This window comes from Pygocentrus nattereri, chromosome 3 (genome assembly GCF_015220715.1).
Source record: "Pygocentrus nattereri isolate fPygNat1 chromosome 3, fPygNat1.pri, whole genome shotgun sequence".
Classification (NCBI taxonomy): domain Eukaryota; kingdom Metazoa; phylum Chordata; class Actinopteri; order Characiformes; family Serrasalmidae; genus Pygocentrus; species Pygocentrus nattereri.
In genome coordinates, this window is record NC_051213.1 from 10,562,171 (window position 1) to 10,575,428 (window position 13,258).

At 38.4% G+C, this 13,258-nt stretch overlaps 1 protein-coding gene across 9 annotated transcripts in view; it reads left to right on the forward strand.

Annotated features, from left to right (window-relative positions):
- pfkpa (phosphofructokinase, platelet a) overlaps window positions 1–13,258 on the forward strand; it is a 43,762-nt gene that overhangs the window by 13,764 nt on the left and 16,740 nt on the right. For 5 of the 9 annotated variants that reach the window (XM_017704985.2, XM_017704967.2, XM_017704952.2 and 2 more), the window contains exons 6-13: window positions 5–49; window positions 342–450; window positions 1,010–1,105; window positions 4,940–5,032; window positions 6,234–6,359; window positions 7,548–7,612; window positions 7,904–7,973; window positions 10,514–10,660. In XM_017704985.2, the coding sequence (XP_017560474.1) occupies window positions 5–49; window positions 342–450; window positions 1,010–1,105; window positions 4,940–5,032; window positions 6,234–6,359; window positions 7,548–7,612; window positions 7,904–7,973; window positions 10,514–10,660 (751 nt within the window). Of the gene's footprint in view, window positions 1–4; window positions 50–341; window positions 451–1,009; window positions 1,106–1,840; window positions 1,937–4,939; window positions 5,033–6,233; window positions 6,360–7,547; window positions 7,613–7,903; window positions 7,974–10,513; window positions 10,661–13,258 lie in introns of all 9 variants that reach the window. The other 4 variants (XM_017704975.2, XM_017704960.2, XM_017704944.2 and 1 more) reach the window with 1 other exon arrangement.

Below are 13,258 nucleotides of genomic sequence, written 5' to 3' on the forward strand. Positions count from 1 at the left end.
TCAGCCATCAGAGGACATTTGTTTTGGAGGTGATGGGCAGACACTGTGGGTAAGAAGAATAATTTGGAAATAAGTTCATCGTTTATCTGAGCATCACATTTATCATCAGCAAAATTACCCATTCCTGTGTATGGTTTTTCAGCTTTTATATTCCTGTATCCTACTTTTTAATTCAGTCTGAGTGCTGCCTTTTCACAACAGCGCGTTAGAATGTTCTGCTGCTCTGCTTTACAGCTAAAATAATACACCATTTCACTTAGCATATTCAAGACCTGAATTCGGGGTTGGCTGATTCCATAAAAACTGTGTGAGATGGTGTGTCTTGCTATATGTGTGGGCAGCTACCTGGCACTGGTGAGTGCTCTGGCATGTGGAGCCGACTGGGTTTTGATTCCTGAGATGCCCCCTGAAGACGGCTGGGAGGAGAAGATGTGTGAGAAACTCTCTGCGGTAAAACAACGTAGACCTCACATTCCAAGACTTTCAACATGCTCCATTTTTATAGACACAGCTGTATTTGAACCTTTTAATGTTTAGTGCTTGAGCTGATTGCAGTATGTGAACCAGTTGGTGATTTTACATGGCAAATAGTGATAACTTAGCAAATGAAAGTATTCTGTAATGTAATCCTATTGTAAGATTGGCTCATATTACAAGATTGTTTAACTACACATTCTACACGTTGACATATTTGTATCAAATGATCTTACTACTCTAACAGATCATTTTCATATCCTCCAGGCAGTATTTCTTAATTCAAGCAAGAGTATCTGCCCATGCAGTAACATAAGCTTATGAATGTAATCTTAGTCCTACAACAGTCTCATGATGAGGAGTGTTAGATATACTGTCTACATTTGAGATGTCAGAATATAATTGTAACAATGTAGTTTTATACGATATGAATATGTTATATATTTTCATACTATGTAGTAACCTCTTCTGATGGATTTGCTGATGTATCCTTCCTGTGTGTTATGTGGAATTATGAATGTGTTCATGACCCCAGACTCGATCCCGAGGTTCAAGGTTGAACATAATCATAGTGGCAGAGGGAGCCATTGACAGACATGGAAAAGCAATTACCTCTAGTACAGTGAAGGATGTGAGTACTGTAAGGTGATGTCAGGGGAGACCAAACACATGGGGACCTGCAGATGTGGAAGCAGCTCTGGAGTGAAAAGTCAAACTCCAGCCTTTAGAGCTCATGCAGTAATTAAGATGAGCAAATCTTATCCATCTCTCAGTGACATCGCTGTGTTAAAACAACGGCGATAATTATTAAAATCTAACATATGACATTTCTTCGATATCGATAAATGAGGTATTGTCAATGACATGATGAGGCCGTTTCATTTCTCAAACCATTGCTAGCATCAAAGGTTTGAACTTTGAATAATTTATTTTATAATTGTTATTTGGGGCAGTTTGTGGTGTTAGCTAGCTGGCCATTTCAATGTTCATTTGGTAAGAAGGCCATGAATATTGAATGTAAAGGCTGGGTAAAAGCACACTGTCCTCAGAATTATTTATTGTTTATTTATTGTCTTAATCATAATGAATTTATGCTAGTATATTACATCAGAAATAGCATTTAGCTTTACTCAGGTCTCAGAGTACTATTTAGACCTAAAATAGAGATGTATGGAATAATAATTCATATAATCAGATTCTAATTGTTATTTATCAATATTGAAGGAAATGGATAAAAAAATTCATCAGAACAATTTTGAGCAATTTCCCAAGGTCCACAGTACGGTCTCCATCTTTGGAACCCCCTGACGCTGTATTTTTTTTTGTCAGTTTCCTGTAATGTGTCTCTCACCCCTCCTTCACGTAGAATCGGGCAGGAATGAAAAGGCTGAATATCATAATAGTAGCTGAGGGCGCCATTGATCGTAACAACAAGCCTATTACCACTGACCATGTGAAGGATGTAAGTACATCAGGCTTGTTGGCGGCACAGCTCCTGCACTGACCTCTGACCTCTCTGACCTCTCGTGTGGCTTCACTGTCTGGCTTTGACCTGTGTGGGAAGCTCAAACACACACTGTGTGTGGTAAGGTAGCTGCAGTAAGCTCTGTAGGTGTCGGGGATCACTGTGGAGCTAACAGCAACCGCTGCGCTCTCCTCCCATCGCTCATTCACACCGGCCACACTGTTCACCCATATAATTATAGCATAGAAATGTTATCAGCGTCCCATTAGCTGCCTAGCAGACTAAGTGCGCCTAAGTGCAGATAGATTCTATATTTGTCTGTTATCCAGTCCTTTGGACTTTGGTTTGGTGTCTGACGTTTTCTTGTTTAGTTTTGGGCTTGAGCTACGACTCTAATGCGGCTAACAAGCAATAGAAGATTGTACAGTTAGAATTGTGCAAACTGCATGTCTAAACCATCACACATTTATCTCAAACCACTAAATAACCTCAAACGGATTTACACGTGAGGTTTCTATCTCTACATGACATTCTGTCATTTATAAAAATGGGCAAAATTACAGAAGCAACTCAGGCTTCGAGATGGCTACTGCTACTGTTTGTAGATAGCGTTCTATGCTAGTTATCCGCTCAGCACATTTGCTCATATATTTTTGTCTGTTTTTAGGGATTACAGTGGTTCATACAGTGTCATAAATCACTTAAGCTTGTCTATTTGAGACGAGTTAACTAAATTTTAGGTAAGTGTGTAATAATGTAGCCAGTTTGATGATCTATGAGTGCATTACTTGTTAGCCACATTATCCTCACAGCTTGTCTGGAAAACTAAAGAAGTACATTTCTAACGCCAGATATTTCTTGGCTGATCAACTACATTTGGCATAAGAAGGAAGGAGAACTTGGTGTGAATTTGATTTTTGACATCACTTAGTAAATAGTATAGCTCGTTCAATCCATTCCAATATAACAAGAGCATAGAGGGCCACTTTTGGCCTGCTGACAGTAAAGCTGGCAGCCTGCTGGCTTTTTGCTCAGCGTTTTTTTGGGCAGACCACTGGACCAGCAGTGGCAGACAGTCAGCAGGGTACTGACCTGATCAAGCCAGTGAACTGATCTATGCTTGCTGTCTGGGTTGTTTAGCAATTTAGTGGAATAGCTCTTGATTTATCACATTTTAAAGCTATTTTCTCACCATAGTCTGACAGGCCAAAGCACTGTACCTTTCCTTCAGCTATAAAAGAAAGTTCATAATAAGATGATAAATTCCAGCAAGCAGTGGTTGCCATTCTCAGTCCTGAGTAGCCCATACTTAACACATTTTTATGTTTGCCCTGTTCTCGCACACCTTATTCAGTTAATTTCCTTATTAATCAGGTCAGGTGTACTGTCAGGTGTGCTAGAATAGGCACAACACAAAAATGAGTGGAGTACTGGGTCACCAGGACTGGGATTAGGAACCACTGCTTTAAAGTGTGCAGTGCTGTGGCATTCTGTGACTAGATTTGAGCAGCACTACTGGAAGATAAGTCTGTACTTCTGCTCAAATCAACCAAAACGATAGCAAAACTCAGTCCTAGCTAAACGGGCCTTGCAGGAGTAGAACTTGTGCTTGCTTTAGAAACAGTAAGCATGCTCCAGTTGCTGCGTTAATGGTCATTTTCGGTTTGCACATGCATGGCAGCTTTCTAGTAAAACTCTCTGCTACTGCATGCTACAGCGTCTTTGAATGTTACTATTCCTCACTAGTGCTTCGATTGCTTAAATTATGTTTCCCCTCATTGAGTCATTGAAACCTTAAAGTGTGATCATGGTAGACTAAAGTGTAACCTTGTTAAAGAACTTATCAGTTGTGAGTCTTCTAGGCCTGTCACTATTATTACATGTATATTTATATTATGTATAACCACCCGATTTAAATTATATGAGCTGACCACATTAATTTTAGCTTTCACAGTCACAAAAAAAAAAACAAAAAAAAACCCAGAATGTGAATTGAGTGCATTTTCATCCAGTGGGTTGAGGCATGTACAGTTGTATGCAAAAGTTTGAGCACCCCTGGTCAAATGAGATGTAATAAGCTAACATGCCCTCAGCACAGAGGAGTTAAAATAAAATGTGACCATAAAATTTTATATTTGAGAGACATACATTTAGTTTTTTTTTTTCTCCAAACATGTTAAACTCAGCAACTCAGTGCACTAGAGTTTGCAGATAAATGCAACATTTATATGTCTCCTGTGCACAGAAGTATATGTTAGCTTATTTTCATTTAGAAAATCAACAGAATGTGTAATTTGACATGGAGCATTCAAACCTTTGCAAACAATTGTAAATGTATATAAAAAAAAACATAATTTAAGGGCTGTGCCAGGTGTCAGCTGTGAGCTACTAACTACTTTAAGCTTGTACATTTAATAGTTAAATACAATCAACAAAAATACAATGGAATTGTTAATTACAATTATTTATATCACATTCACCAGTTCCAATTTTGTGGTTGTAACAGGCCTAGAATCTTCTTTACTTTAGAATATGATATTATGTAATGCTGTTATGTCAGTGAAACAATTCTCCAGTGTTTTTAAGTCTAATCTCCATGTGTATCATATGGTCCGTTACGGCAGACAGTACTTTGACACCTTCCTTTATGCTTAGTAAAAGAATATGAGACATGCTGATGTTAAACTTCAGTTGCTTCAGCATCTGTAATTAGGTGTACTTGTCAAGATCAAGATGTTTTACAGTACACCCAATTACAGGTGCTTAAGCAGCTGCCCTTTGGCTCACAGGAAAACATTATAGTCAAAATTATTGTCTGAGTTTATTGACCATACAGTGCTGAGGTAGCAGATAGAGGTTAGGTTGAAAAATGCTGAAGTATTCCTTAACGTTTTCAGAGTCTGTCTGCCAACCCAGAAAACCAAGTTATAATTCCATTAAAAAAGTGTACATTTTCAAAGAGTCTGTTCTGATTCTTGCTTGTTTGAATCTCCTCTCCAGTTGGTGGTCCGGCATCTTGGCTTTGATACACGAGTGACTATCTTGGGCCACGTCCAAAGAGGAGGAACCCCTTCGGCCTTTGACAGAATCCTGGTGAGAGAGAGAGAGAGAGAGAGCGAAAGAGAAGTGAATGAGTAATTCCTGTTTGTCTGTACTTACTAGGCATTTGTTAGAAGAGCTGGTGCTTTCAGTCTAAGCACATTAACAGATTTTGTGCCTGCATCCTGTACACCACACATGCTCAGCTGTGGCCGGAGTAACGCTGGGCTAAATCCTCCACCCGACCGAGCCGTTTCCACAGTGCCTCAAATCCAAAAGAAAAACACTGCTAGGGCAGCCTGTGAGGCGGAAAGAGGGATTTGGAGTCTTAAAATTTTAGAGACACGTGTTTTATCTTCTTTGTCCTGAGCTCTGACCTTTTTATAGTTATTCTGAATCTAAACATAGTCAAATTAAATAAAGAATCTGAAATAAATATTTATGTAATTTAAGTGAAAAATGCTATATAATAATTAAAGGGGGATCCCAGCCTACAAGTAGCTTTTGATATGTTGTCATGTTATATAATCTGTAGCACAGCATTGCATATCTCAGCCTCATTGGATGGACAGAATTCAAGATTTTATATGCTTTTTTTGCATTTTTTCCATTCTGCATTTTTTCCATTTCTCTCTACAATATCCAGTGTGGACTGAAACATTTTAAAGCACTAAAGAGTGCACTGATGTAAAGGGTAATAAATACAGAGATCCAGCCTGGCTTCACTCTGCATTAGCAAGCTTGTAGTCTTTTAAAAGTTCCTCCTACCTCCAGGAGACATCATCAGTAGTCTTAAACCAGGAAACCTCTTACTTAGGGCTACTTTGGCACCACTGTAGGAGGCCAGTAGGTGTGTTTATGACATGTTTACATTTTTTCACAGATACATTTTGACCATGTTTCCTTCTGATCATTAATATTAACAGTAATGGTGTATAAGTTGTTGTTATGTGTTATGAATATATTATTGCTGCCTTATTAACTTTCAAACCAATTTTGCTATTTTATTTCAAAATTGCTTGGAACAAAACCATGTTATGCTAATGATTATTAATGATTACTAATATACTAATGATTGATAATGTGTTTACCTCATTCTCTAAAGTTACCAGATGTTTTTGTTCAAAAGGGTTTGTTGCAGTAATAACTGATATAACTGCACTGACTGTGAACGTTTCCTCAGCGGGCTAGATAGAACTGTAATGAACTGTACTTGTCATAGTTGTATGTCTCAAATGTTTGTGTTTGAATGCAGGCCAGTCGTATGGGCGTGGAGGCTGTTCTGGCTCTGCTAGAGACCACAGCTAATACACCGGCCTGTGTTGTGTCTCTGTGTGGAAACCAGGCTGTGAGGCTGCCTCTCATGGAGTGTGTGCAGATGGTAGGTTCTGGATGCTGGCCAGGCTTTAGAAGTGTGTGTGTATGTGTGTGACTCCCCACACAGTCAGACACATAAAGGTACACAGTTTAGCAGCAGGATGAGGGTGTTTAATCTATGCAGTGATACATGAGAGAGAGTGCTATACCGTGCAGTATTGGCACTGGTATGCTGCTGTCAAAGTCACGAGGCCGGAGCTTGAGCACATCAGCACACCAGTCGTAGTATCTCACGGTATAGCACTTCCTCTCATGTATTATTGCAATTAAAGCACAGATTACACCACAGTTTCATTATTCATTATGTTTTGAGACAATTGTAATATATATAATGACAGAAACATGGCTCCAATCTAGCATCGCTGCATATGAACATTATAAAATAAAGTATCTTATCAAAAAACAGCTTTGTTGATTACAGTGGAAGCATTTTAGTTTTGTCATTTTGTCGCTTGCTTGCTTTATAGCTCTTTTCAGCACACTTGATACTTGAAGTTGTGGCTGTTACTTTTTTAACAGCTGGATCTCATAATCCTGCAAGCATGTAAGGTGGAGTGATACTTTAGAGATTCGCTTGGAGTGCCGTTATCAGGAGGAACTGGCACTCTCAGCCAATCAAACTGCAAACTTTAATCTAATTGTGGTGTAATGTTCTTGCGACTGTGTGGATTGGTAATTAACTGAAAGTGACTACACTGCGTGCCTTTATCGCGCTATTTATCTAATACGTCATGCAGAAAAGGTCACAAATGCAATTTTTTTCTCAACTTTTATTCTTCTAATGACATTTATGTAGATTTGTTATCTTTTGTGTATGTACCATATCGAACTCTGGATTTAAATAAGGGAGAAAATTTGTGTTCTACACAGGATAGGCCCTTTAATTGCATGGCAACTCACCCTGTCTGAATGCCAAACCTTTATGTGTTAAACCCTTAAATGGGCAAGGCCCATCAGCAGGCCCAAAGGTTTATTACACACTTCTATAAACTAATTATAGCTCAGCCAATTTGCCCTGAAGTTCCTGTAGTTACTGAACATTAAACCTTAGTATGTAATAAGTCTGGGATTTTTAGGGTTTAAACCATCATGCTGTGATGAAGTTTTACCTCTAAAAACTAGGTATCAGCAAAAATTTACATTCGGCTATAAGAAATGCTTGAAAATGAAAACTCTTACTTTATCCTAACAGACGCAAGAAGTCCAGAAGGCCATGGATGAAAAGAGGTTTGAAGAGGCTGTAAGGCTCCGTGGCAGGTACATTATATGATGAAATTGTATTTACTATATTGTAATGTTTTGAATTCACTGCTCAAGGCCTGTAGATGGAATTATAGGTAGTAAATTAGCTAGTTCTTTGCTGAGAGATTCAGTTTCCTGTACATTTCTAACTGAATAAACATAACAATAAACGTAAAAGTTCATACATTTATGAAGGTGTAATAAATGCAACTAAAAACTGAAAAGATTGTGGGTGTGGACAGTGAAGATTCCCGCTATATCTGATCAGTTTTGTTCTGAAAATTGTTTGTTTGTTTTTTACTGTAGGAGTTTTGAGAACAATCTCAGGACCTATAAACTGCTGGCCCACCGCAAACCGGAATCTGAACTTCCACACGTGAGTCTTCCTGTGATTCATAACTCGAGGAAGCAGGAATGCTGTTGAGTCAGTGTCTCTCTGTCTCTCAACACCAAACACACTGAGTCACGCCAGCAGCCACATTTAACCTTGTTTATCTCATCCTAATATTGCTAATGTGTCTCAGGCGCTTCCTAATGTGTCCAGTAGTGGAGCAGCAGTGTCAGAGCAGGTTCACTGATAACCTTGTGTCGCTGTTCACACTGTTAGCTCCCGTATCTTAGCTACAGTATCACTGAAGCCAGAAGGTAGAACAGCAATGAAAATATCTGCTCACTCTCCTTTCTCACTCACTTTTTCCTTTTTTTTTCTTTCTCTCATTGTCTTTTTTCTGTTCATCTTTTTCTTTTTTCTTTCCACTCTTTCTCCTTTGTCACTCATTTTTCTCTTTTTCTCTTACATTCTCCCCCTTCTCTCTCTTTCCCTTTCCTCTGTCTTTTTTCTCTATCTCTAATGTGCTCTTCTCTCTCTCTCTCTCTCTCTCTCTCTTTCTCTCTCTCTCTGTCCTCTTTCTCTCTCTCTCTCTCTCTCTCTCTCTTTCTCTCTCTCTCTCTGTCTGTCCTCTTTCTCTGTCTCTCCTCTGTGTATCTCTCTCTCTCTCTCTCTCTCTCTCTCTCTCTCTCTCTCTCTCTCTTTCTCTTTCTCTTTCTCTCTGCCCTGTGTTGTTTAGTCAGTAGTCTGGTGGCAGTATTGGTATCTGGACTCACAGCACACTTAACTAATGTCATCTCAGTGTGAAAGTTAGACTCTCACAGAGTAAAACTGTTTTTCATGGAGAGTAGTTTTATAGTGTTACAGTGTTATAGTGCATGTACAAGCAATTAAAATGGCCAGCAGAGCAGTTCACAGTGCAGTAGTGTTCACAGCAGCAGTGGCACAATAACAGCAAGAAAGTGTTAATTTACTCTGGATTTGCATTTTATTAATAAAACCAAAAGTTTTATACCAAATTGTTGCAAATTCCTCAGTGCATATTCCTACAGTATGTACATAATGTCAGATCATATGCACTGATATAGGAGTCATGGGCTGATGTTGATGTCTGACATTTTTCATATACATATCTGTTTATGATAATGTTCATAAAAGTAGAATTTGGGACCAGACCCATCTGAATTAGCACTACAGAGAAATATAACATCTATTTTAGTAGAGTTCCAATTCCAGGGAAATTAATATTAGTTTGAAATATCAGCTAAAATTGAAATTCTTTTTTATATACTTATGTGCTTTTTCTCCTTCATTCTATTTAATTAAGTTTGTTTAATGTAATTTACAGCCAAGATAAATTCCTTAGAAATGGCAGCTTACTTGGCTGATTTTACTTGGCTAATCAAAACCAGTTAAGATTCTTATTCTGATTCTGAACGCTGCACCATTCCAGCAGATGAGTCACTTCGCGAGAGGTGCTGATTTGAAAGTGGATGGAACAGAAATGAGTCAGAAATCTGGACCTCCTCCAGAGAAACATTGGATTCTGTCTCTGATTACACTCATGTGCCATCTCCAACCTAAAAACAACTCTGTCTTGGAAAAATGACAACAGAGAAATGAACATTTTTTTTAAATTTAATCCTGCTTTGACCTCCCAGTCACAATATATCAAGGTGCTCTGCTATCAGAGTTTTAGGATACACTGCCGATGTTTGTGTATGAAATCTGTGAAAAATAGATTTGCAAGGCTTTAAGCTTGGACACCCCCAGTATGATCTGATCTTATCATCCACCCACATTGCTCTTCTGCCTTCAGCACAGAGCTGATAAAACACAGCCTGTATCACAAGATATTATTCATAGAATAGAGTTAGCTTTACATGCATTCTGAGTTTTGAGGGCAGCTAGTGATGCCTATGAAATAACTGTTCCGAAAAGCCAAAAATACTGCAGGAAAGTGATTAACCTCAGACCTTATTATGTAGTCGTGACTCAGATTTTTATTAACTCTGCTATTTTTGTAGTGCTGTTCACTCATTTTTCCACTTTGACCCTTCAATCCATTCGTAGTAGTGGTGGCTGAAGCCCAGCTGCTCACTCCCTGTATGTTGCTTTGATATAATCTGTGCTATGATAGAATCTGTGATCATTCAAAAAACATCTTTAAAAGGCTTCTAAAGCATCTTAAGTGTCTTCAGCAGACTACACTGAACAAAAAGCAAAATAGCAAAAGCAACAGCGAAGTGGAAAGCAGTTAGCAAAAGTTGGAACTATTGACTGTATATATGACCTCTATAGCTATAACAAAATGCACTGCTTTCAAATGGGAAAAACATCTGAACAAATTTGAGACAAAAATGTAATAATGCAGTTGATCATGATTATTTTAATTGCTGCTCGTCCCAAATCTCAAGGCTTATTAATTCAATATCCACTATAATAGCAATATAATTTATATAGTCATAAGAGTGGAACATTGAAGTGCAGGTCCACATACAGATCCACAGATGACTGAATGAGTTGAAACACTAAAACAGAAACATCACATCATCACAGAAACAAACTATGTGTTCTCTCCCCTTTAGAGCAACTTCAATGTGGCAGTGTTGAATGTTGGGGCTCCTGCGGCGGGCATGAATGCGGCCGTGCGCTCTGCGGTCAGAGTGGGCATCTCTGAGGGACACAAGATGTTTGCCGTCAACGATGGTTTCGAAGGATTCTATAAGGGACAGGTAAACACTTCCCCATCCAGAGTCTGGCCAATTTAGCCAGCATGTGTTAATATATGTATAATCTCAAAAAATCATTAATTATTGTTAAATTACATTTAATTGAATGTAAAGGACATTTCTAACTAGGAAAACTTAGCAACTGAGTTGCTTTATGTGTACACACCTTTATGTGTATTATCCAGAAAACCACAAGGCTGAAGCTTTAGCATGATCTAGAAATCAGTTGCTAGGTTAGCCTAATTAGGAATATGTAACCTTAACTGTTGGTTAACAGAGCTAAATGGTAACCGTTCCAATACAGGCCTTTAAAAACACTGTTCAACGATTATGTTCGAAAATATCTGACTTAAATGTGCAGAAAACACTAAAGAAGATTCAGTTTCAGTGTCTGGCTTTGGAATATTATCTGTCATTATGTTAGAATTCATGAAGGCATGGGTCTCAAACTTGAATTACCTGGGGGCCACTAGTCAGGTGGTCTTTTTCAGAGGGGCTTGTTTTAAAAATTCAGGAAAACTATATATTTTATGAATTCAAATTTTAATTTTAACCACATATGAGACTATATGAGACTACTGGTGTTTTGAGATTTTGTGCTTTAGTGCCTCTGTATTGTACAGTGCAGCTACAGGATGAGTATCAGATAAAGACTGAAAGCTGATTTGGCTGAATCCTTATGCAACAGAAAATTCCTCACCTCATATGAAATGTGAAAACTATGCCTAAAAAGAACTAAACCTACCCAGTGTCCTACAAAGGTCTACTCTAATGGAATGTGAAAGTGGGAAAGGGACAGGAGGAAAACAGTGAGCTGAAGGGCAAAGCTGCTGCACTGCTGCTGTGCTGTGACCATTGACCCCATGCTTCTGCTCTTTAGGTCAGCCAGATAACACAGCAGGATTACTCTAAACCAATTACAGTCTCTGCTTCCTCTGCAGTACCACTTTGAACTGATAGGCGGCGATGAGCAGCAGTCATGTGATCTGCTCAGCAAGTTTTGAGCGTTGTGAAAAAGGATATGGTTAAAGTAATTGCTTGCCGATTGCATTAATTACTCTGTCACTGGAGTAGATAAAATCTTAATCCACTGTTAATCTGGCTGGGACAATCGAAAAAGAAGTGAGAGTGTTTAGACTAAGCAGTGCCATACATTAACCTTCAGTGCAGTCCAGTCACTTTCAGTATGAAATTGATTGCTAAAATTGATCCATCTTCTAAACCAGGATGGTTGGTTTGACCTAGACACGAATGAATTCACCCCATTGAGCATGTTGATGAGCCAGTCTGATCCAGTTCCCCATATTATACCCCTCTCTGCCCTGCTCTGTGTAAACGTGGACATTCTGTGTTTGTGTTTACTGTATACTAAGCAGTGCAGTCAGCTGAGCTTCTCTTTGTTGTGTTTAAAGACAAACAAAAGCTTGAGAGATTTCTTTTATAAGCCTATGAGAGCTGAGGTTTTTCCCTTTGTTCTGTCTCTTATAGTTTTAGGAATATTTCACCCATTAATGTTAACATGGCTTGCAATAAGCAGTGAGGACCAGTTAGAACAATCTAATTTATATAATGCTATATGCCAGTAGTAATCGGGTGGAAGGCAGGAAACACCCTGGACAGGTCGCCAATCCATCGCAGGGCAGTCATGGAAAATCAAATTTCTTTAATGTTTTTAAAACAAGACTTTAATTTAGTGTGTAAACAGAGATACATTTTCAGGGTGTACCTTTCACTTCCCAGTCTGTACAGTCCATATATGGAAACTACACTACAAAAATGGCCCATGCTGTCCGGTTTGAATGTGGCTTAATACAGCAGCCAGTCAGAACAGAGCTCAGAGTCAGTCTAAAACAGAGTCTAAAACAGAGTCTAAAACAGAGTCAGTCTAAAAGTCTTAAAGACACACTAACAAGAACAGCCAGTTTAATTCTAAAGGGTAAAGAGAGAATTGAAAATGGTCATGTAAAGATCAGTTTTGACCTTTATGGTATTTAAATTCACACATCATAAGTGTAATTTTATTTTAAATATCAGGAGAAAAATCTAAAAAGCAAAAAAACATTGGATACGGGTACTTTTTTTTTTTTTGGATACTTTTTAAAGACATTAGAAACATAATACTGTGACAGAAACCAAGAGCTGTGCAAGAGCCTTCCTTAATTGTTGTGTGCTGTCAACTTTTACAATACTGATTTTACAAAAGGCTTCAATATGCAAGTGAGCTTGCAGCCAGTGTTTTGTTGTGTGTTCTGAGCATCCTGAACAATCACAGATGTTCAAGACAGGTGTTCAAAACACACACAAACACACACACACACACACACACACTAAGCCACTTCTCCTTCTGGGTCGTGGGGTCGTGCAAGACATAATAATAAATAATAAATATACACAATGTTGATCATAAGTAGTGCAGGCTGATCTTTAGCCATGTCACATGGAAGGTGTATCACAATGTGTATTAATATATCAGCAGTGTGGTATTTCTATTGTAATACATTTGTTTTATTTCCATTAACACCATCTTTATTAGCAAAATATTGACAGTGCATTATACATGAGCTGTTATTCTTTTCAGAAGTTGATATAGAGACATTATTA